This window comes from Kogia breviceps, chromosome 18 (genome assembly GCF_026419965.1).
Source record: "Kogia breviceps isolate mKogBre1 chromosome 18, mKogBre1 haplotype 1, whole genome shotgun sequence".
NCBI lineage: Eukaryota > Metazoa > Chordata > Mammalia > Artiodactyla > Physeteridae > Kogia > Kogia breviceps.
Window position 1 is genome coordinate 58,017,699 of NC_081327.1, and position 23,755 is coordinate 58,041,453.

Sequence of the window (23,755 nt, forward strand, 5' to 3'; positions counted from 1 at the left end):
GCAGGCCGAGGAGAGGATGGGCGGAGGTTACCGGGGGGGAGCTGAGGGGCTGGGCCACTGGCCCGCGGGAGGGCCCCCCGGCCCCAGGACCACCCGCCCCCGGGGCTCACCTGGGCTGTTGGCAGACTCCTCGGCCGTCATCTGCATGAGGAGGGCCACCTGCTGGCGCTCTGAGAGCGGGTAGCCGGCGCGGATCCCGGACAGCCCCATGCCGAACAGCAGCCCGGCCTTGCGGGTGACGGGCTCCTTCTTAATCCTCTTCCGCTCGGGACCCTGCTTCTCTGCGAGGCGTGGAGGAGAGAGGGGAGACTTCATGCCACGGAGCCCTCGGACTCCGGAGCCTCACCTGCAGCACGGGGCCCCCGCCTCACAGCCTGCGGGGGAGGGGAGGGACAGCTGGCGATCCCGTCATCACCTCTTCCGGCGGGAGCTGTGCTGGGGACACGATTCCGACACCTCGCCACCAGCCACTGAAGCCAAGCCTGGCCCCCACCGACCGTCCACTGCTCCAGGTGCCTCCCCGGACCGTGCCCTGCGCGCCAGGCGGCGGGACGGACGACCCCGAGTCCCGGCTCGCGCAGGACGGGCCTCGGTCTAGCAGCTCCTAGTGTCTGTGATCCAGGTCCTCCTCCCCACCCCGCCTCCAAAGAGTTCAGATGTAAAATGCAAACACAGCTTAGAGACCCGCGGAGAGGTCAAGGCTGACTGGGCGGTACTGTACCTTTCTTCTTGCTTCTAGGAGCCTCCATCTCATGCCATGGCGCTTCGAGGAGCGAACCAGCCTTGCAGTACCACGGCGTGGACTGAGCTGGAGGCATCTAAAGGCATCAACACAGAGCACTAACGAGATACGGGGCCAGCCCGGCGCCCCTCAGCCTCCTCACAACAAGCGTACTGCGCTCCTCTGGCCCCTCACCTAACACCCTGCCGGCCTCAGGCAGGAACACTGCGCTGTTTCCTTCACAGGGGCAGTGGGGACGGAGAGAAAAGACACCCCCGACTCCACGGATCAGGAGCCAAAAGCTCACTCTGCTCCACACTCACCCTCCTACTCACAGGAACTGGGGCTCTGTCGAGTCTCAGACCCCTCCCCTGCTGCCCTGTGCGTTCTGGGGAGCCCGGGGATGCGGGGGCGCCTAGGTCATGGGGGCGGACCACGGGGAGGGAAGCTGGTTCGCCACGGGGCCCGGGTCTCTGAGGGGCTCTCCCTGCTCTCCGCGTCCCCGGGCTGGGCTGCTCTCCACCTCGGGCCCCACAAGCGTGTCACGCTTTCCATTTTCCATTACCGAGGGTTTTCTGTAAACGGTTATTTCCTTAAAAAGTACCTTAAAGCTGCCTTTTTAAAGACTAAAGGGGTGCCCTGCTGACAACGCCGATCTGTGCGTCTTAGGTGATCAGCCGCAAGCACCCCAGGCCACCCCGCCAGCAACAACTGGCGTTTAACCAACGCACGAGGCACAGGCCCAAGCGAGGAGGAAATTCAGAAACGATGCTCCTCGGGGGTGACCAAGGACACCGCTCGCCTTCTCCCCCGCCCCCAATTCCCCCACGACCCGGCAAAAGCAGAGAGGAAAGGGTGGCACGTGGCCCCGGCTCTTCGGGGAGGCCTCTGCACAGGGCACAGCTGGCACCCGGCAGCTTCAGGGAGCCCCGAGAGACCCGGGCAGGGGCCTGGCACAGCAGCTCTCCCAGAGCCGAGCGCCACGCAGACGGGTCTGGGCGTCGGGGCAGGGGGAGGCCGTGTGGCCCCGCCCGCTCCCTGTGACCTGGGCCCTGCTCGGCCCAACCTCCCAGGAAGCACAGCCTGGCCTCAGACACTTGGGGCAGATATCTGGCCTCTCAGGGGCTCCCCGCTCAGCCCTGCCCAGGGGAAGTGGAGACACGAAGCCCCCAGAGAGGAGGACGGAGGCAGGAGCTCAGCGAAGCGCGTGACCCCCGCGGCCTCCCGCTGGCTACACCGGGTCACCTCAGGGGTGGGAGCAGGCAGACCAGCCCCCTTCGCCGCGGCGCATGGGTCTTCAGGACAGACGCGCCCGTGATTTGAGACGCCAGAGGAAGCCAGCAGAAGGGCCACAGCCACCTCTGTCTTCAAGTGACCGTGCAGGCAGTGGGCGCCCAGGGCCGGGGAGGCGCCTCGGAAGTCTCGCCTGCGCTGCCGTCGAGTGGCGGCGAAGAAGCGACTTCTGCCCGGAGACCCTGATGCCAGCGGCAGAGCTGGGCCCTGTGGCACCGGCCTGTGGTCTCAGGAAGGGGCTGGGAGAGCTGTAAGGCTCAGGCGCGAGTCCACACCCGCCCAGGGGCCCCGCTCACCCCACACGTGGAGGAGAACAGGCTATAATCCTCTGGCCTCCCCAGGCTCAACACAGGAGAAACCCCCAAATGGAACCCCACCTCCTCAGACGCCAACTGCTCGGCGGCGGAGCACACTTTTCTACAGGTGCCGCAGCTGCTGGGATCTGCAGAGCCCACGCCTGGCCGGGCTAGCGGTCCTGGGCGGAGCGGGTACCCACGGAACCCTGGCCACAGAGGAGCGGAGGTTGGGGCGCTGGTGCCGCAGAAGGGTCCCCCTTCCCAGCCACTGAGTCCTGCTGGCAAGGGCCAACCCGGGGGTCAACCCAGGTGAGACCTGCAGAACCTCCTTCCTGCCCTGCCCTGAGGTGGGCGACAGCCCCACCTGCCAGCGCAGGGATGGGGACACGGCAGAGGAGGTGCCCGGGCGACGGCCCGACTCCCTCAGCGCTCTGCGAAGGTTTTGTTTCTCACATCCAACCGGAAGCGGAGCAGAAGTTACGCGAAGCCCAGGCGGCGCGTGTCAAGCTGTAGACTAGAAAACCTGCAGGTCCGTGTGAGTGGCGAGCGAGGCCCAAGGGTGCTGTGGAGGCGCAGGGGCTGGAGCGCGCCCTGCCCCCTCGTTCGCCGGGGGCGCCAGCTGTGCCGTGTCCCCAGGGCAGTGGGGGGAAGGCGGTCTCATGAGCCTGGACAGTCCCCCCCACCGTGAGGAAAGCAAAGCACAGCCCTGTGGCTCGGCCTGTGTGTCCACGGCGCCTTGGTTCCCGTGCTCGCTCCCCTTGCTGGTCCTCTGTGAACCCGGGGCCGTGTCCGTCACCTCTTCCTGGGACACGGTCGCCCAGCAGCAGACGCGGGGTCCCCAGCCCCCCAGGCCGTCCCTGGGTCTCCCCCAATGCCGTGCCTGTCACCCCCGGGACGCGACGCTGCTCCCCTCCCACAGCCCCCGTGGCCTCTTCTGGGGCTGGGCCTCCGTTTCATGAGCCAGCAGCATCCAGAGTCCACTCCTCCCGGGGAGTTTCACTCCCCAGCAAAACCGACGGCATCCAGTGGAGACCCTCCCCAAGTCACGGCGAATCCTGGCAGCAAAGACACAGAGCGAGCTTCTGGCTTCCGGGACGTGGTCTGCAGACACCCTCCCAGCCGCCTTCTGTGTCCCCTCGGGCGGTCCCGCGGTTCCACACGACGCCCTGTGCGGACCCCGGCGGCGCCGTGTGCTCCTCCCGGACCCCGGCCGCAACTCTCCTGCTTCCTGCTGCGCCTCAGCCGAGGCGGCGTCTTGAGTTTCAGCAGCTTCCAGCTCACTCATCCTGCTCACGGTGGACCCGGGAAGCGCCAGAACCTGTCCCCCAAAAGCTTCGTTTCAGCCATCATTCCTGCTGCCTTTTGCTCCGTTTTACATCGTGAAGACCCTGCCTGATCTTCTGGACGCCGTGCTGCGTCTGCTCGGGTGTCTTCCTCGGGCCGCGGCCATCTCTGGGTCCGATCCTCGTCTCCGCCCTGGGGCCTAGGAAGGCGCACGGAGGCCCAGGGAAGGCCAGCCCCGTGGGGGCCGGACGGTGTGAGCCCGGGGACCCCTCTCGGCGCCCAGGCTGGGGGACGGCGTCTTCCAGCCGGAGGTGTCGGCAGGCACGGCTGCCCTCAGCCCGTCCGCTGCCACCAGAAGCCCCGTGGCGGACAGCCAGGGCACGCCACGCTGCTGCCAGTGGGAAGTCTATGACACTGCTCAGCTGTCACCATCGTCACGGCTCTGCCCCGTGGTGAGGAGGGGGCGGAGGAGGTCCTTGGTCCCCCACGAAGTTGCAGGGCTCGGCCCACGGCAGGCTGACGGGAGGTGGCTGGTCTGCACTGGGACCTGCTGTCCCAAGAGCGTCCCCCATCCCTCGGCCTCAGAGCACACCTTCCACACCACACAGGGCCTGACCTCCACGGTCAGTCACAGACACAGGCTTCTGACCAAGAAGCCGGCCCAGGCACAGTCCACATGTGACAGGTACCCCGTCAGGCAACGGGCCGCACGGGGTCCTCCCCGCATTACACTCCAAGCCTCCAAGTGACACTGGGCCCACACGGGCACCGTCATTCAGGCTGTGGTGACGACCGGCTTTCCTTCCGGTTTCCTGCTCTGTATCTCCTCCTTTTCCTTTCTGAGAAAAGTTCCAGCGTTGATCATTTAAAGAAAGCGGTCTGTGTGGCCTTCAGCAAGTCCCCGGGCTGAGAGGGACAGGCTGGACGCCCACGTCTCACTCCCCCCGCGGTGGCTGCTCCAGCTCCAGGTAAGGGGGACCACAGAGCCACCCCACGGGCGACCGTGATCAGGAGGCCAGAATCCACGGAGGTGAGGGGGCAGAAAGGGCCCAGACAGAAGGGCTTCCCAACCACTGACCCCCGCTTTCACTACAGCAGCAAATCACAATCCAGACCGCCAGCAACGCACGGACAGCATCGTCCATCCCGCTGGTCCCAGCCTGCCTGGGGGCCTCCGACCACCCCTCAAGCTCCCCACACCCACACCCGGGACTTCATCGGGTGCAGTGGCCACCCTGACCCAGACCGGAGAGAAGTGGGCCCAGCCACTCCCTCTAGACTTGGCCCGGGATGGAGGTGGCCAGCGTCCTACACCAGTCCTGCCCGCTCTGGGGTCCCGAGAGCTCCAGGGTCACAGTGTGGGCGGCACATGCCCTCCCAACCAGCGACTCACAGCGTGTCATGCCTGGCAGGCGGCCAAGCCCCTGCACGGTCACCCACGTGGCCTCCAGCACTCGGCAGGGGGCGTGCTCAGAACCCAGCGCCAGTGAATCCCCGCACGCAGGGCACCTTTGGCAGGAGTCCCAACAGGCCCTGCCCACCAGCGAAGCTGCGTGCCCACCGCCTCCATCCCCAAATCCCAGCCCTAGACGGGTGAGCTGCTTACACATCCTCACTGCAGAGCCAGCACGAAGTAGAAGCAAAGAAACGTTGGGAGCTGAGGACAGGCCCCTCTCTGGAGGGCCCTGGGGGCTCCCGGTGGGAGGTGGGGAGGGCTGCTGTCAGGCTGAGCGAGCAGCCTGCAGGGCTGCATCCACACGGACCTCAGCAGGAGGTGTGTGGGTGTGTGTCCGTTTATGCTGCGGGGATATTAAACACACAAGCAGCAGGCAGCAGAGCAGATCGTGGTCCCACCAAGACTGGCACCGGGCAGGAGGGCCCCCTCCCGCTCCCTGCCCGCAGGTGCCCGCCCACTGGTGGCCTGAGCTCCAGGGAGGACACCCCAGCCCAGACTAAGCACTGTGGGCCTCCTGGCGACCAGGAAACAGGAGGATGCTCCCGGGGAGCCCGGGGTCTCTGGGGGAAGAAGCTCATCAGCCTGCCCCTCTCAGCACAGCCGGAGAAACTACTGGCCACTTGGAACCACCGCGTGAGCGCCAGGCTGCATCCTCCCAGCAGGGGGCGCTGCAGGGACACGGCAGCAGCCAGTAGGCAGGGAGGGAACGTGGGAACACGGGGACCTTCAGCCGCCCTAGCTCGGCGCTCACCAGAGTTGGCACTTCCGTACAAGAGCCTCCCCATCTGCCCTGGGGCGGGCCGGCAGATGGCACCTGGTGGAAGCACGGCCTCTCGGGGGAAGAGCTTCACTCCGCCCGGCCCGGCGGCTGGCTGCTCACCAGGAAGGGCAGGGAGGGGGTCAGTGCCCAGCGCTTCAGGCGAGGTGCCCAGTCCTGGCCCGAAGGATGAGACGCTCCCAGCTACTGGAGACCAGTTATGCCACATGACCAAAGCAGATGTACAAGAAAGCTGCACGGTCGGCCCCTGAACCCCGGGGGGCCGGATGGGCAGGACACAGTCACCCGGTCGAAGGCCCCTCCTCCTCCTGCACTGTGTACTACTGAAAAAACCGGCACAGAAGTGGGGCCATGCAGCTCCCAGCCGTGCTGTTCAAGGGTCAATGGTACAGTAAAACTGGCCCCCAAAGGGACAGACAATCAACAGTAAGGGGACAAATGCTGTACCTTCCATATATTTAGACTTTGTCCCTGCCTGGAAAATCCCACTTGCAAAACGTTCTTCAGTTTCCCACCTGCCTGGAGCCTCGTGCTGAGGTGCCAACTGTCCCCCAGGTCTGCTGGAGGCCACCTTCACACCAGCACACCGCAGAGAGCCCCGAGGACGCCCCGCCCGCCTGTGCTCGGGCAGCAGTTCCTCCCGGGAGCGGGCAGGAACATCCCGGAGGAGGACACCGACCTGCCGACCCCCAGCATCCAGGAAGCCCGCAACCAAACAGCGACGCCACACCCTCCAGGACCAGAACTGGCTCGGGCACCCAAGCCTGAGCTTGGCCTGTCTCTTCTGCACCCAGAGCCCGAGGCACAGGGTCCCTGGGAGGACTCCCACCTCCTCTGTCCTCCTCGCTGGCCCACCCCCTCCCCTTGCGAAGGACCCCGCAGAGGTTGAGCCTCCTGCCCCGGACCCCAGCCATACCCCAGCCATACCCGTCGGCACCACCAACCCAGCCAACCTGCTTCACCAGCCTGCAACTACCCCAGGTCTCTGCTCAGTGGCTGCGGGCGCGGGGGGCACCCGCCTGGGGGGAGCCGCGTGCAGGAGGCATTGTGAGTGAAGACGTTCATTCCAGGCTGTCCCCTGCCATTCCTCCCAATTCTCTCACATTTTTCTCGTTTCTGTGCCTGCCGTTTTCCTGAGACCTGACAGAAACCTCACGTGCAGCCGAGCCCCCCCGCCCTCCGCCCGATCACGGCAGGACCTCTGCTCCTTCCCCCGTGGCTGCATCCTGGGGGACCCGGGCCCCCCTCGCGGCTCTGCGGATCCAGCCCACACCCGCCCTGGCTTAGGGGGTCTGCAGTCAGATGACCAGCAGGCAGGGAAGGCCCGGGACACCAGGACCCAGAGGAGGAGTGTGAGCCGGCTGGCTCTGGCCTGGACCCAGCACGTGTCCCTGCAAGTAGCTCAGATGGAACCAAGCTGAAAGCGCGCGCACCACGTGGTGGTGACCAGCACACCCGCAGCGCGCACGCGCAGGAAGGCTGCATGGCTCCTGCTCATTTTCACAGCCCCCTCTGGCCTCTATTTCAAACAACTGGGTTTAATTTACGTGCTTCTGTAGCTCTGAGGGGAAACACGTTTACCCTCCCGTGTAAAGCTCTCCAGAGGCCCTCCTTGAGGGAGAGGAGCCGCTGTCATACGCATGCACGGGAGGCCCCTAGGCAGGCTGGGGCTGGGGGACGTGGCTTCTCTGCACACTTGCGGGAGCTCTCTGCCAGGGAGTCTCCCCTGGCGGCCCGGAGCCGCCGTCCAGGGTCTGCGCGGGGCGGGGGCGGGGCCGGGGGCAAAGGCGGGGCCGGGGGCGGGGGCGGGGCCGGGGCAAGGGCGGGGCCGGGGGCGGGCGGTACCTGTGTCCGAGTCCTTCTGCTCTCCATTGGCGCCCACGGTGAAGGGCAGCTTCCGCTTGGTCGCTCGCTCTCTCACCTCCTTCCCGCCATCACTGCGGTCCAGCTTTGGGGTCTTGGTTAGAGAAACTTTATCTTTATCCTGGAAAAGAGAGTGACGCTTTCAGCCGTTGGCCCCCAAGTTAGACTCTCAAAGTCCTCAGGTCTGCTAGGACTTCACGTGCCAGGAGAGCAAGTCTCTTATGTGGGCAGTAGACACCCTCCTGCCCACCAGGCTCAGACGCACCCACGGCCCTGCCACCTTGCTGCCTCCCGCCTCGTGTTCCCAGAGACGTACTCAGTAACGGGGAAAAAGCACCTTCAGAGGGGCCTGCTGACAGACGGAGCCCGCCCTCCACTGCAAACTCTCCCCCCGTGGCCGTGAACGAAGGGGCCCAGTCTCCCACCGAACGGGAGAGTATGTCTGCACTGAGACGCTGGCTCCCCTCCAGCGTGTCATCCCTCGCCTGCCCTGTGCCTGAGCCACCTCTGGCCACCACAGGCCTGTGACACTGCAGGGCCGTCTTTGGGACGGATCCTACAGCTGCAGCAGCCCTGGAGCAGAGCCCAATGCAGGCGGCCCAGCCCAGAGCAGGAGCTGGCTGGAGGGCGGCCGGATCGCGCCCGGCCCTGCTGACCTACAAGGACCCAGGAGCCCGAACTCCAGCCTCAACCTGGGAGGTCCAGCCGGGCGTCTGCCTCACCTGCCACCTTGGGGGGGTCAGGGGGGTCAGGGGGCTCGGGACGTGACATGCCCCGCCCAGAAAGGGCAGCACGCGGAGCCCTGAGGGTGGGCTGCGGGCGCTCAGCGGGGCCTCAGGCTAACCAGCGCCCGGCTCGTCAGCCCGCGGCGCGGCGCAGCGCAGCGCAGCGCACCGCACGGGCCGGCCAATTTGCCTTGCTGACGTGGAGGACGGCACTGCTACTGCCAGGTGGCCCCTTCTCCAGCGGCAGGCTTTCTTTCTGGAATCCACCCTGGGGAGGCGGAGGCAAACACACGGCCCTCACGGCAGCCCTCACGGCAGCCCTCACGGCACTGGGGGATCGGGTGCTCCTGGGAGGGGAAACCCAACCCTGACTTGACTGCCACGCCGTGCCCTCCAGTCTCCGCAGGCAACGAGACACCCTTGGGTGACCAGGAGTACCCCGCTACAACACGCCTCCAGCTCTGAGGGCAGCTGGAGCGCAAAGAGGGACCGGCAGGCAGAGCCCGAGCCTCGGCCGAGCCGGTGCCAGGAGCACCAGGACACAGGCCCGCTTGTCACCACCTGCACGCACCTGTCCCCCCCGCCGCCCCCCCCCGCCACCCCTGCCAGGAGAGCAGCACCCACCAGTGAAAGCCCCAAACTGTAATAAGAAACCTGCCACCAAAAAAACTCCTGGCCCAGTTGGTTAATCTGATCGACAGACACAAAAAAAGATAACACAAATCACAATAGCAACGTATTCAGAAATGCAAGAAATTTAAAAATCAATGTAATTCACCACATTAAGAAAACAAAGGACGGGGACACTTCCCTGGTGGTCCGGTGGCTAAGACTCCACACTCCCAATGCAGGGGGCCCAGGTTCGATCCTTGGTCAGGGAACTAGATCCCACATGCTGCAACTAAGAGTTCGCATGCCACAACTAAAGATCCTGCAGGCTGCAACTAAGAGCCGGTGCAGCCAAATAAATAAATATTTTAAAAATGCTTTAAAAAAAAAAAAAAAAAGGCTGGAAAATTATGATCATCTCCACAGCTGCAGAAAAGGCCTGAGGTCTTGAGACCAACTCCCAGCACACCGTGGGGAAGGACGTCCCCCACCTGACACAGGTTTGGTGCAGAAGATGGGGTGCCGCCCCCCGAGAAGGAGTTCAAGGCAGGAATGCCTACACTCACCACATCTACTGAAAAACTAAACCTTTTTTTAATGAGCAAAAGATCTGAAGCCGCACTTGTCAGAAGAAAACATCCATACAGCCATTTAACGTTTGGAAAGGTGTTGGGCGTTGGGAAAACGCCAATTAAAACCAGGAGGCCACGCCAGCACTCCCACGAGAACGGCTGACCGGACCGGCAGAGCAGTGGCCTCGGACGCTGCCTGGGGCCACTCAGAGCTTCTAACAAGGTCCAGGGAGTGAGTGACGTGCCACACAAACTCAGTTTTGTTCATGACGGTAAAAGAAAGAGCGAGCGACCGCCCATCAAAAGGCAGATGGGTGCATCCCCTCCAGGGCAGCCACAGACGGAACATCCCACAGCTGTGGGAAGGTGCCACCCGCCGCGACAACACGCCTCGGGGGGCGGGGTCTCCCCCACGGTCAGACGGGGCCAGCCCCGCCCCCTCTTCTTCCTGAGGGCTAACAAGGAGTATTCACCTTACCATGCTGTGGTTTTACACAGGAAAAAATCCAGAAGAATTTACAATTAAACTCTTCAAATCAGGAAGTGAATGAGCAGCTCAATCACACAGAAAGTGGTTGGTTTCTATATACTACAAACCACTAGGAAATCATGCTGAAATATGACGTATTAATATCGAAAGACATTAAATACATAGGAATGAATCTAACAAAAGGTGTTCAAGCCCTCTACACAGACAATTACAAACATTACTGAGAAAACAGAGATTAGACTGATAAAAATGGAGGCCCACTTATGGGACACTGTTCAATACTGTTAGCACAGCAAATCTCCCCAAACTCATCTTTACATTCAAAGCGATCCCATCAAAATCCAGTAGGCTTTTCGTGGAGATCAACCAGCTTTTTCCAAAACGTACATGGAAACGCAGAGGGTCAAAAGTAGCAAAGACAATTCTGAAGAACAATGCAGATGGGCGAATTAAACTGCCAGGTGTATCAAGACCGTACAACTACAGAGTCACAACAGGTGGTGCTGGACCCAAGGGCCAGAGGTTCAGAGCAAAGAGCAGAAGCTGAGCCCCACCTGACTGGTGACAAGGGCTCCGCTACAACCCAGCAGGAAAGGACAGTCTTCCCAGTGACAAGGACCACGTGGATATCCACAGGGAAGAAAAGAAACCTTGACCCTCCCTTACAGCACAAAACAAAAAAATGAGTCCAGATGGATCACAGACGGAGAGCTTGCAGAGGACGGTACAGGAGACCAGTGGACGACAGAAAAAAACACATTAAACTGACATCACCGAGTGTCAGCACGGATGGGCCCACCTGACCTAGGCTTTGGGGGTGCAGAACTGTGCAGTCATTCTGACCAACTATTAAACTCTTATCTGCTGCCTCCACAAAAAAACCCCAACGTTATGGATGTTCACATCACACCCGGACTGGAAAGAACCCAGATACGTATCAGCACAGGAATCGGCAGAGAAGCTGCTTGAACGTCCTTCCGACGGACACCGCGCAGCCACACTGGAAGAGCCTCCTTCCAGCAGCGAGGGCCTGTCCGTGGGAAGGAAGCAGAGATCCCCGCCACGAGTCCGCCTCCCCTGTGGGCGGGGGGTGGGGTGTTACCGCGGGGGCTGCTTGCAGGGGAGGGGGGTGTCCTGAGAGCCTGGTCTGGATCACCGTGATCCCAGGCTCTAGAAAGGAAATGTGCATTTCTACTTCACTAAAGGGGCTCACAGAAAGCTTTTAACCCTCAGCCAGAGCAGAGCAGGGCAGAGCTCGCTGAGCCCCCCTCACTAGTACCCAGGCACCATCACAGGGACCAACCGTACACACTCCACAGTGTGTTTATTTCCTCAATGCTAAAAGGATATCTAGACGTCAAGTTCGACCTCTATCAGGCTCGACCTCTATCAGTTCAACCTCCGTGCCAGACCCTGGCACAGCCTGCAAACTGCCGGGGCGGGGAGACAGGTGCAGCCCGCGGCCCCAGCCGCCAGTGTCCCCACGGATGCTCAGTCAGCTCCCACACACCACGTACAGACAGATGAGGGCTGGCTGTTAGCCCGCACCCCACACGCCTGCCCTGGAACCACCTTGACAATGACTAACTGAGTCTTACCTGTAAACGACCGACAACGACAGAACCCAGCAGGAATGCGGACTCTACCAGCCACCCGAAGCGGCACAGAGAGGCGGATCCGACCGTCCCACCCTCGTGTGCTGAAAAGATGACCCTTTCCCAACGGAGCGGCCTCAGCACCTTGTACTCAAGCAGCTGAGCACACACTTGGGTGCCTGTGGGAACCCTGCTCCCCAGGACAGCTGCGCACCTGTCCCCACCGCCCCGCAGCTTCACAGCCAAGGCTGAGGGCCTCCGACTCCCTCCTGCCTCTTCAAGGTGGCTGTGGTTGTGGCCAGGTCCTCTGAATGTCCACGCACACTTCGGAAGCAGCTTATCCGTTTCTCCCCAGAAGCCCTCAGGGGCTCGGGGCGCACCACCACGGCTCTATGAGACTGGCTGGGGGAGCGCTGGCATCTGAGCACCGCGGAGCCGCCCGTGGCCCGCGAGCCCTGCTCCATCCCCGCGGCTCGGCTCGGCTCGGCCTGAACTTCCCACAGCGCAAAGCTCTACAGGCCTCGGGTGCACATCTTTCATCCGGTTAAGCCCTAAAGGGTCTGTAGCTTTGCCGCCACGCTACCACACGCGTGTTTTTAAACTTCCACATCCGACCGCTGGCTAACAGAAAAGGCGCTCCGCATGCTGCTCGGGCCGCAGCCTCGCTCCCCGGGCCTCGCTCCCCGCGGCTTCCGTGCGCACCTCCGGGGCCTCCTCCACAGACGGCCCTGTCGTCTGCGGGCACGCAGCCGCCCTCCCCGCTCCAGTCAGGGCGCTCCTCTCTCTCGAGGCCTGACCCGTCCCTCCCCTGCGAAAGCTGCGTGCACACCTGCGGTGTCACACGGCCACGCCCGGGGAGCGCCCAGGGCGGACAGCACTGCCCTGTGGGGGGCGGGAGTCGCGGGGGGCGCGCAGAGAGCGGGGCGGGCGCGGGGCCGACGGACGGGGAGCAAAATCCCCCAGTGTCACTGGGACCGCAGGAGTCCGCCTGGGGCGGCGACACCCTGACCCCTTCGCTGCCACCAGAAGGCCTGTCTGGGGCCCTGAGAGGAGCCGGGGCTCCCAGGGGCTGTGGATCCACGGACCCCAGCCCCTACCACCCTCGCTGTGAATTCAGCATCTAGACGTGGCCTCCTACTCTCTCCTCGGAGGACTCCTCTGCGATCCCGGGAACCAGCGCTCCCAGAGTTTCCCAGCGCTGGGAGGAGCCGGGAGCCCGAGGCCTCTTCCCAGACCTGCTCGTAAAACCACGGGGCAAAGCAGCAACAAGCCACACCCAGCGTCCTCCTCCTGTTTCGAGGGGGGCCAGGGCACGGGTCACAGCACCCCACGCAGAGCACGGGCAAGGCCGCCTTTGCAGGTGGGCCCTCGCTCAGGAAGCCTGTGAGTCTGTAACTCCTGCAGACCAGCCTGGGGGTCCCTCGAAGAACAGTCTGGAGGGAGCACGGGGTGTCACAGCTTGTGGGGCACACAGCACACACCCCCGGGCCCAGGGCACCAGCACATGGACAGGACACCGTGATGCGTATTTACAACCCATTCTCCTGTTCATGTGGGCCGCAAGCAGAGGGGGAGCACCATTACCCAGCAGCGTCTCAGGTCGGCGCCACTCGCACGGCAACCGTCAGATTCGGTCTGCCAGCAGCCATGTGACAGGAACCCACGGTCCTGAGGGACAGACCGTGGGGCCGAACCGGGGTTCTCTCAGACAGCAACTTCTGTCCACGGACCTACTGGTTAAAGCTCCACTTTGGCCCGCAAATAACAAACACATCCTTAAAAAAAGCCAGACGTGTCCTCCGCGGCCACCCAGACCACAGCAGTTCCTCCACTGCCGCCCGAAGAGGGTCTCCGGGCACAGACGTTGCCCGCTGCAGAGGGACAAGCGACAGTGGCAGCCCTGGCCCTCCCCCGGTCCAGACGAGGCCCACGCGGAGGGGCGCGGGAGGACGAGCTCACCTTTTTCCCGGGCTGCTTCTCCACCATGTCGCTGCTCAGGGAACGCTCTTCCTGCTGTGGGGTTCTAGAACACCCACCCTTGGGCATCGTTTCCTCCTCACCAGGCCTTCATTCACGCCGCCATCGCGTCATCGTCAACCGTCTGCTTCAAAACAGAGGACACGGGGTTAAGGTCCGTGAAACACACGACACCCGGGTGCTTCCAGCCGGTGATGCGTGATGCACGGACGCAGCAGCCTTCTGCAGGGGCCGCTCGTGACGCGCCGGCCGGGCAGGCAGCCCCGGCAGCGGCACGTCTAGCCTCCGCCACGGAGAACAGCAGAACCCCGGGGTGTGCACGCGGGGCCTGCTCCGGGGGTCGGGCGCCACACGTGCTCGGCGGCGGCACCCTCTGGCCACGGGCAGGCTCACACCTCGAGGCCCAGGGGATCACACCCACCACCCTCTCGGCCACCTGTGTCACCTGCGGAACAGCCCCCTGCCCCCACCCCCAACAGAAGGTCAGGATGAGGGCTACTCTGCCACCCAGAAAGCAGCCAGCACCCCGAACTCCCCAGCTCCCGCGAGGAAAACGCCCAGAAGGCAGGCAAGTGACACCGCTGGGGAATGTCAGGGCCCTCGGGCTCTACCCTACCCTGTGCCCCTCCGCCGGGCGGAGGATGTCAGGCAGCTGTGGTGCCCAGTCCTGCACGTGGGCCTGAGGCCTCGGCCCCTGCATTTTCCAGGACACGTGCTGTGGTTATCGTGTTTTCCGTATTTTATGATGTTTTGGCACCTTCAGTTTGCTTTCTGGGGACAGACCACCCTCCCACCAGGGCCAGCCCTTTCTTGGCAATGGCGAAGAGCCCCCCACAAAACCACCCACCACCCCACCTACCTCCCACACACAAGCCGGCGACTCCCCCAAACAGAGGCCACCCCACAGCCTGCGGAACCGTCCACTCCGTCCACCGCCTTCCCCGCGGAGGCCCCAGCGGAGGCTCCGGCCGACTGGCCTCTCAGTCCTGCCTGCCGCTCCCGACAAGCCTGGTGCCTCCCTGGCGGCCGTGCCGGCACGGCCAGGCTCTCGGCACCTGGGCGTGGAGTCCTCGCTGCCTGTGGCCACACTGACCCGCCCGCCCCTGCCCGACGTGGACAGCCCCCCCCCGCCCCCGTCCTCCTGTGCTTGCTCCACGCAGCACATCCGGGGCGACTGCTCCGCCCTCCTGAAAGCCTTCCTCTCAGACGTCCTCCGTGCAGTCAGGGTCGGAGAGCAGGTCACACTAAGCGGGTCACACCGCTGGCGCCTCGCAGCGTCGGATGAGGTGTTTTGTAAATAGCTCGGCCGGACTTAAACAGCCCCTCCTCTGCTCGGTTTTGGAAACCCACTGCTCAGAAGCGTTCTGGAGTGGCAGCTCCGAGCCGCCCTTCCCCAGCCTCTGGAGAACGTGTCTCCTTTTCCACGTTAACGGATAAAAGGTTCCCAGAGCGTCCCCTTGGTTCTTCACTGGCCAACACACATCTAAGTGCAGTCGACGGAGGGACCACGCCAGCTCCTGACGCTGCCTCCACCGTGCACCACGCAGGTGGGCCGGGCTCTGCCTCCACACGTTCCCCACGGCTGCGGCCGGAAATGATGTTTCCTATCTGTGCTTGAAACTGTGAACGCCAAGCTCTCTTCCAGCCTTCCGCTACAAAACTGGGCTGTCTCAGCCCGAGGAATGGCATGTCAGAGCCTGACTCAGGACAGCTGCTGGATCTCAGGGCTATCGGGGAACTCATCAGCAATGTTTCCATAGAAATTCAAAGATGATCCGGAAGTTGAATTTTTAAAAAAACTCCTGACTGCCTGCTCCCAAGATGGACACTCAAGACAAGGAGCCATGGGACACTCAACCCTCCTGCTCCCAGACGCGAATGCCCTGAGTCTGTGGAGCGCAGGCGGTGGACGCCGGGCAGAGCCACGAGTCCTGGAGCCTGACCTTGCCGCGTCCAAACCAGGAGGGCACGCGGAGGGCCGGTCCAGGCCTCAAAAGCTGACGTCACCAAGTGTCCCGTGTTGGCTCTGGCCTTTCCTGGGAAGCCCTGCACGAGCTGCCCAGAGGCTGGGGGCAAGAGGGGGGCCCTGCTCCTCCAGGGCCGCGGCACCCAGAGCGGCCCCCCCAGGCGCACCCCCAGCTTCCGGGAACACCTGCAGGCCCGGCGGCTCCTCTAGCACCTCCTGCTCCGCTGCTGTCGTCGGCGTGAAATTTTAACACTACACCCGCGTGCAAGTCTCCAAACCGGGCTCCGGCACGTCCCCGCCACCAGGAGACAATCGCCACTGCCGTCACTTGGGGTGCAATCCACCGGCTGACAGAGAAGGCCCGCGCCTCACCGGAACGTCCGTGTCGGCTGCCGGCCCCAAGTGCCAGGTCTCCACTCACTCCGGAGGAGGGACAGGGATCGACGGGCCCAGGTCCGCCCCAGCTGTGTCCCGGTCTCACAGGCACACTTCTGTCCTCTCCCTACTTGCCCAGCGGGACCCTCCCTGAGGCTTCCCAGTCCCTCGGGCTCTACCCCACCCTGTGCCCCTCCGCTGGGCAGACTCTCCTTCCTGCCTGCCTGTCCTGGGCCCGGAGAGATGTCGTCCATTCAGAGGGGCCGGCAGGACAGACATCCCTGTCAAGAGGCTCGTGTCACAACGAGGCGTGTCCCTCCCCAAAGGCGCCCTGAGCGCTGCGGGCAGACCCAGCCCCTCGGGCACCGCAACAAGTGGCTGCCCCGACCGTGGAACCCTCCTCCTTCCCGACACAACACGACCCTGCGAGTCCCTCTCCGTGGGCAAGAGGCGCAACTCTTGGGGAGGAGGCTCCCTCCAAGCTAACCCTGAGGAGGACGGGAGCCCGCACCCTCGCCACGCCGACCGTTCAGCAAACTCCTGCCTTTGCAAGCGACCAGCTAAAAGCAAGACACGAGCGGGAACCTGAAGGCAACTTTGCCGGCCTCATGGGGATCAAAGCCGGAAGCCGAGTGGAAGAGGCCACAGCACCGTGGGCCCCAAATCCACGGGCAGGGAGAGCCCGGCCCAGCAGCTCCAGGAGGGAAATCGCAATGGGGAGGCCTGCCGACCTGTGCCCGCCCCGCCGTCACCCCCCACCCCAGCGGCCTCTTCCCCGCAAGCTGCTACCACAGGGGCAGAGACGGCGGCAGGGAGGGAGGCTGAGCGCACAGCCCGCAGCAGGAACCGCCCCACCCCTGCCCGCCCGCCAAGAGCGCGGTGAGCAGGCGCTACGAGAGAGACAGAGTCAGCAGCAACCTTCGCTTCAGGAGAGTCTAGAGAAATTCAGAGACAGAAGAAAAGACTCACAAATTTTAAAACGAGAGAAAACGCTAAGTCCTAGAGAGGCGATCCAGAAAGCCCACTGTCACAGCCAGGCAGAGCGGCTGCCCGAGGAGGAACCAGAGACAACAGCCCTGGACAGGACCCCAGCCGAAGGTTAGGAGCCCCCTGAGCCCCGCCTCTCCCGCACACACGGGGGCCTCTGTGCGGCGGACGCGGACACAGCGCGGCGGCGGTCCCGAAAAACGCTTTCCAGACTCAAACACCAAATGTAGCCACAACAGCAACCAGGGTAACAGCAAAAGAAAGGCACTTCCAAGCCTGCAGAAAAGGCCCCCTGCCCCTCCCCTCCTGCGAGCCTGGGGGTGGGGGGTTGGTCAAGGGCAGCCGCAGGCCCAGCCCAGCCTCTCCTGCCGGGTCAGAGCTGAGCTCCAAGAACGGTTTGAATTTAAATCCTTGGGGGACAAAGAAAATCAAGACTAATAGTTCGTAAACCAGAAAAACTGCATGGAATTAGGATTTCTGTGTCCGTAAGTGAGGTCTCCCTGGACAGAGTCGGCACCCAGAGCGCTATCCTGGGCTCCGCAAGGGACACTGTGGCCTATCGGTGTCGCCCGGGGGCCCCAGGACGCCCCCAGCCCTCTCCGGCCGGCGTGGCCCAGCGCCCGCTGCCACATGGCCGCGGCGAGCCCGCCGATGTCGCTGTCGCTGCCTCTGCCTCGATAAAGCAGCAAGCGCCGTCTACTCTGTCGCTCTGCAAACCCTGCCCCCCTGTCCTCCTGACGCTCTGAGCAGACAGACGGTGAGGCTGGCGGGGCCGCGCTGGGCTCTGCAAAGGCCCCTGCGGCGGGGCTGTGGCCACACCGGCCGCGTTTTCATGCGGCACAATTGCCACTTGAAAGACACTCTCAGACAAGCTACGGTTATTAAGGACTGGTAGGTGTTTTCTCAAAAATGAACAAACTGAGGCCAGTGCTCCAAGGAAAACTAACCGTAGTTGTGGCCAGCAATAACATCTGAGCTTTCACATGAATTATGGGAAACTCGTATCCCTTCCATTGGCTTCCTAGCACCCAGCCTGAGGATGGGTCAAATGAGGCTGGTGGTGGTCATGGACCGTCCACATTTGGGAGACCCACACACCTCAGGGGACCAGCGCTTCACAAGGGAGCCCCCAGGGTCTTCAGAAGCCCCGAGTCCAGTCGGGGGAGAGCCCACCCTCACGTGGAGGCTCCCAGGAGACTCCCTGTTCCCTATACATGTCTGTGAGATGCTGGATCGTTTTCACACACTTTAAGCAAAACCGCAGAATGCAACAGACGGAGTAAAGGTGCCAGGTATTAGAAAGAGCTACAGCTATATGAAACAATGCCACTCTTCTCACTAAACTTATGTTTTCTTTTATAAGATACTTTTCAGTAAAAGTTCAGTAAAGTTTGCTGTGGGGTCCTCACTGCAAACCCCCCGGGTGTGTAAGGGACTCAGGGCCCAGCAGCTGAGCACCGGTACAGAGGACCCCAGGCACAGGGAGCCCAGCTGCAAGTACTTGCTGTCAGGAAACCATGAGTGCAAACCGGGAGCAGGGGCTGGGAAACCATAAAATGACTCCTGTACAGAAGCCCAAATTGGCATAAGAAGAAAAAGGAAAAGGTCATTAAAAAAGAAAGAACTTGGAGCTTCCCTGGTGGCGCAGTGGTTGAGAGACCGCCTGCCAACGCAGGGGACACGGGTTCGTGCCCCGGTCCGGGAAGATCCCACGTGCCGCGGAGCAACTGAGCCTGTGTGCCACAACTACTGAGCCTGCGCGCTAGAGCCCATGAGCCACAACCACTGAGCCCGCGTGCCACAAACTACTGAAGCCTGCACGCCTAGAGCCTGTGATCCGCAACAAGAAGCCACTGCAATGAGAAGCCCGCGCACCGCAAGGAAGAGTAGGCCCCGCTCGCCACAACTAGAGAAAGCCCGCGTGCAGCAACAAAGACCCAACGCAGCCAAAAACAAACAAATAAATGAATCTTCCTTCAAAAAAAAAAAAAAAAGAACTCATGCTAATAAACTTAAAATAAAAAGGACCTCAAATTGCATAAATAAGTATTAATTTAAAAAATTAAAGTTAAAAAGCTGAAGAACAGTACTGACACAGCCTGATGCTGACAAGGGCCGACCAACAGGCCAAGCGCATGTGCACGGTGACCTGTGTTTCAACCAAGGACGGCAGAGTCCATGCAGAGAAATGAAGGTGATTCCCACTCACCCCGACACAGAACCCAAGTCCAGACACCGAAGACCAGAGCAGAACAGGCTGCTGGACAACAGGGTAGAGAACACCTTCACAACCTCAAGGTAAAGAAAAAGCCCACACAACCAGAAACACTAACCGTAACAGCAAAGTCTGAAAATTCTGACTTTATTTTAAATTTTTATTTATTTATATATTTATTTTTGGCTGCATTGGGTACTCGTTGCTGCACACGGGCTTTTCTCTAGTTGCGGTGAGCGGGTGCTACTCTTCGTTGAGGTGCGCGGGCTTCTCATGGCGGTGGCTTCTCGTTGCAGAGCATGGGCTCTAGGCATGCGGGCTTCAGTAGTTGTGGCACGCGGGCTCAGTAGTTGTAGCTCACGGGCTTCATTGCTCCGTTGCATGTGGGATCTTCCCGGACCAGGGCTCGAACCTGTGTCCCCTACATTGGCAGGCGGATTCTTAACCACTGTACCACCAGGGAAGCCCAGATTCTAACACTTTAAAAACAAGTTTTGTTCATTAAAGGTCACCTTCCCACAAAAGAGAGTATTTTCTACACACGTAACTGACAAAAATCTCTTATCCAGCATCTATAAAGAACTCCCACAAATCAGTAAGGAAAAGAGAAAACGTCCACTACAAAAGATGGAAGTGAGACTCAGGCCTTTCACAAAAGAGGAAATAATGATCAGCTTCTTTAACCCACAGGAAAATGCAAACAAAAACTAAAAGAAGCTACAGAGCAACAGCGAAGATGCAGAGGAAACGACGCATCCTGATGGGAGCGCGAGCGGAGCCACAGGACCCACCGTGCAGGCGCGCCCAACAGCCCACAGCTCCTGGGGCGACCCCCAGAGGCCACGCCAGCGCAGGATGCAGGCCTGTACCGCATGCGCCAGCGGCCCCTGTGGGAGCCTGCAACTAGCCAACCATCTCACAAGTCAAGGCAAAAAAAAGTTACATTGTATGTTTCCCTAAGTTCCTGAAAACAGTGCTGAGGGATGCACGCTCAGCTGACAAGACTATTAAAAACATCAAGCAGTGAGTCATTCCTGGGAGTGTGACCTGGAGTTTTCTACACGAAGGTCACACGCGTATGTTCTTTGTGAGCATGAAATTGTACATTTTTATTTTGCAGACTTTTGGATATTATGTTACATTTCACAATAGTAAAGTTTAAAACGCGGGGTATGTACCTGCTACACCCTGGCAGGTGCATAGAAAATGGAGGGCTAGTTACCAGACCCTGTTCCCGGGACCGTCTCTCTTCACGGGGCCCCGCGCCCTGTGCAGAAGCGCAGCTCCCTGGACACAACGGGGCAGCAGCTCAAGGCTCCCAGCCTGTGGCGAGACCCCCCCTCCCTTGCACAGAGCACACAAGCCACGGGAACTGCGCGGCCAGAACGGAAATGAAAACCTGATCAATTAACAGTGCACTAGAAAGGCAGGGAGGTGGTTTAAAACAGAGGAGGAAAAAGATGTCTTACAGAGAAGGGACCAAGCTGCAGAATAAACGTGAGGAGAAGACAGGGACAGCCCGGCACCCCGAGAGCCCCACAACCTGGTGACCAAGAGCACAACAGGGGACGAATCCACACGCCTCCACGGCCGCTCCACAGACACAAAAGCACAAGCCAGAGAAAGAGCAGCCTGAGAACCCAGAGGAGGACATCCCCGGGCAGGGACAGGGTGGGCCAAGTGGCCCTGGGCCGGCACTACACCCACCCAGCCACCAGGCGGTCCAAAGGGGGAAGATCCAGCACCAGCCGCCACGTGGAGAAGGCGGCTGGAGAGGCCGGTGCAGCTATGCTCGTGTCACAGACACGCAAACCTGGCTCTGTGTCTGCAAACAGATCAACGCCATCGACCACGTTAACAGGCCAAAGAAGAAGCATCACACGACCCTAACCACTGGCGCAGAGAGAGCGTTTAACAAACATCACGGCTCTCGGCACGACAGGGCTCCAGGGAACCCCTGAGTGAGCAAGAGGGTGGACGGCATGGTCGGCCAGCATCACCCCCAACCGCGAGACACGGGACGCGGCTGCCCTCCCACCACTGCTCCGGGACGTCTTACTGGAAGCACTGGCCAGAGAATGGGGAGGAAAGGAAATAAAAGGCAAACAGCCTGGAAGGGAAGAAATAAAACTTTCTAGGTGATAATGATGTGACTGTCTAAGGAAAAAATTGCAAGGAATCTACCAAACTCCTGGAAACAGTGAGCTCAACAAGGTTGCAGAAACCAGATCGACACGGGAAAATCCACCACATGTCTATGAATTAGCAAGAACATGTGGAAATAGAAATAAAACACAATACCATTTACAAGTGCGTCAAATAAAAATGAAATACTCAGGTATAAATTTAAAAAAAAAAAAATTATGAAACCTGTACAAATTGTAGGAAAAAAAAGAAGAAAATCTTTAAGACCTCGGGCTAGGCAAACAGTTCTTAGACACGACACCAGAAGTACCGTCCATTCACAAAGGGAAAAACTGGTCAACTGTATCTCAGCAAAATTAAAACCTTCTGCTCAGTGAAAGACCTAGTTCACAGGATGAAAAGGCAAACTGCAAATCACAAGTCAAAGGACTTGTATGAATAAAAAATAAACAACAATCAAAACTGTAAACAACAAACATCCAATTAGAAAACGGACAAAAGACATGAAGAGACATTTCATCAAAGGAGAAACATGAGAGTGAGAGCAACTCTGGGAACGTGCCCTGCAGACACAGCTCACCTACTGGGGGTTTCCAAAACCACACTCAGTCCCACAATGGTTTTAGCATGTTCAATAGCCACTTGCTAGAAAGTGAAATAACACAGAACAGAAAATATCAGGAGGCACCACACACACCATCCCATGAAGAGTTATTTTGTGAACATGTTTCCAGGGTGTGTGTTAAGGGCAAAGACAGAAATAGACTGTTTTCCTAAATGATGAGAAGTTGTCAGGACACTTCAGAAACACTGGCCTAAGTAGTTAAGGACACAAATCTGTTGCTTTTCTATACACTAATAATGAACTATCAGAAAGAGAAAGCAAAAAAAAAAAAAAAAAAAAAAAAAAAAGTCCATTTTGAATTGCATCAAAGAGAATAAAATACTGGGTTGCCCAAGAAGTTCATTCAGGTTTTTCGGTAACATCTTACAGAAAAACCCAAACGAACTTTTTGGCCAATCCAATACCTAGGCATAAGCTTAACTATGGAGGTGAAAGGTCTATACTCTAAAAACTATAGAACACTGATAAAGGAAATTTGAAGATGATGCAAAGAAATGGAAGGATATCCCATTCTCTTCGGTTGGAAGAATCAACACTGTTAAAATGGCCATATTACCCAAAGCAATCTACAGATTTAACGTAATCCCTGTCAAGATATGTCTGACATTTTTCACAGAACTAAAAGAAATAATCCAATCCTAAAATTTACATGGAACCACAAATCTTGCCTAATTGCCAAAGCAATCTTGAGGGGAAAAAAGAACAAAGTGGGAGGTATCATGCTCCCTGACTTGAGACCATACTATAAAACTCCAGTAATCAAAACAGTATGGTACTGACACAAAAACAGACACTTAGGGACTTCCCTGGTGGCACAGTGGTTAAGAATCTGCTGGCCAATGCAGGAGACATGAGTTTGAGTCCTGGTCTGGGAAGATCCCACATACCTCAGAGCAACTAAGCACATGCACCACAACTACTGAGCCTGCGCTCTAGAGCCCGCGAGCCACAACTACTGAGCCCGCGTGCCACAACTACTGAAGCCTGCGCACCTAGAGCCAGTGCTCCAAAACAAGAGAAGCCACTGCAATGAGAAGCCCATGCACAACAATGAAGAGTAGCCCCCGTTCGCCGCAACTAGAGAAAGCCCGTGCGCAGCAACAAAGACCCAACACAGACAAAAATAAACTGATTTTTAAAAAAACAGACACTTAGATCAATGGAACACGATAGAGACCTGTGCACCTATGTTCAATTAATCTACCACAAAGGGGACAAGAATATAAATGGAGAAAGGACAGCCTCTTCAATAAATAGTGCTAGAAAAACTGGACAGCTACATATAAAAGATGAAAGATTAGAACATTTCCCCACACCATATACAAAAATAAACTAAATATGGATTAAAAAACCTAAGCGTAAGACCACAAACCATAAAACTCCTGGAAGAAAACGGAGACAGAACTTTCTTTGACATATATCATAGTAATATTTTTTCTGGATCTGTCTCTAAAGGCAAAAGAAATAAAAGCAAAAATAAAGAGGATCTAATTAAACTTAAAAGCTTTTTCATAACAAAAGAAACCATTAAACAGACAATCTACTGAGTGGGAGAAAACACTTGCAAATAATACAACTGAAAAGAAGTTAATATCCAAAATATATAAACATGAACTCCCTCGCAGTCCAGTGATTAGGACTCTGTGCTTTCACTGCTGAGAGCGCAGGTTCAATCCCGAGTCGGGAAACTAAGATCCCACAAGCCTCGTGGCATGGCAAAAAAATATATACGTGTGTGTGTGTCTGTGTGTGTGTATATGCACACGCACACACACACACACAC

At 59.4% G+C, this 23,755-nt stretch overlaps 1 protein-coding gene across 21 annotated transcripts in view; it reads right to left on the reverse strand.

The window, feature by feature from the left end:
* The window catches only part of ANKRD11 (ankyrin repeat domain containing 11), a 170,365-nt gene that overhangs the window by 17,562 nt on the left and 129,048 nt on the right, over positions 1–23,755 (reverse strand). For 10 of the 21 annotated variants that reach the window (XR_010837803.1, XM_067019506.1, XM_067019507.1 and 7 more), the window contains 3 exons: positions 13,642–13,786; positions 7,674–7,812; positions 111–281 (listed from right to left, as the gene is read on the reverse strand). Coding sequence is in view for 20 of the 21 variants with exons in the window: in XM_067019506.1 (XP_066875607.1) it covers positions 111–281; positions 7,674–7,812; positions 13,642–13,728 (397 nt within the window). In the remaining variant the exon portion in view is untranslated. Of the gene's footprint in view, positions 1–110; positions 282–721; positions 819–7,673; positions 7,813–13,641; positions 13,787–23,755 lie in introns of all 21 variants that reach the window. The other 11 variants (XM_067019503.1, XM_067019501.1, XM_067019502.1 and 8 more) reach the window with 2 other exon arrangements.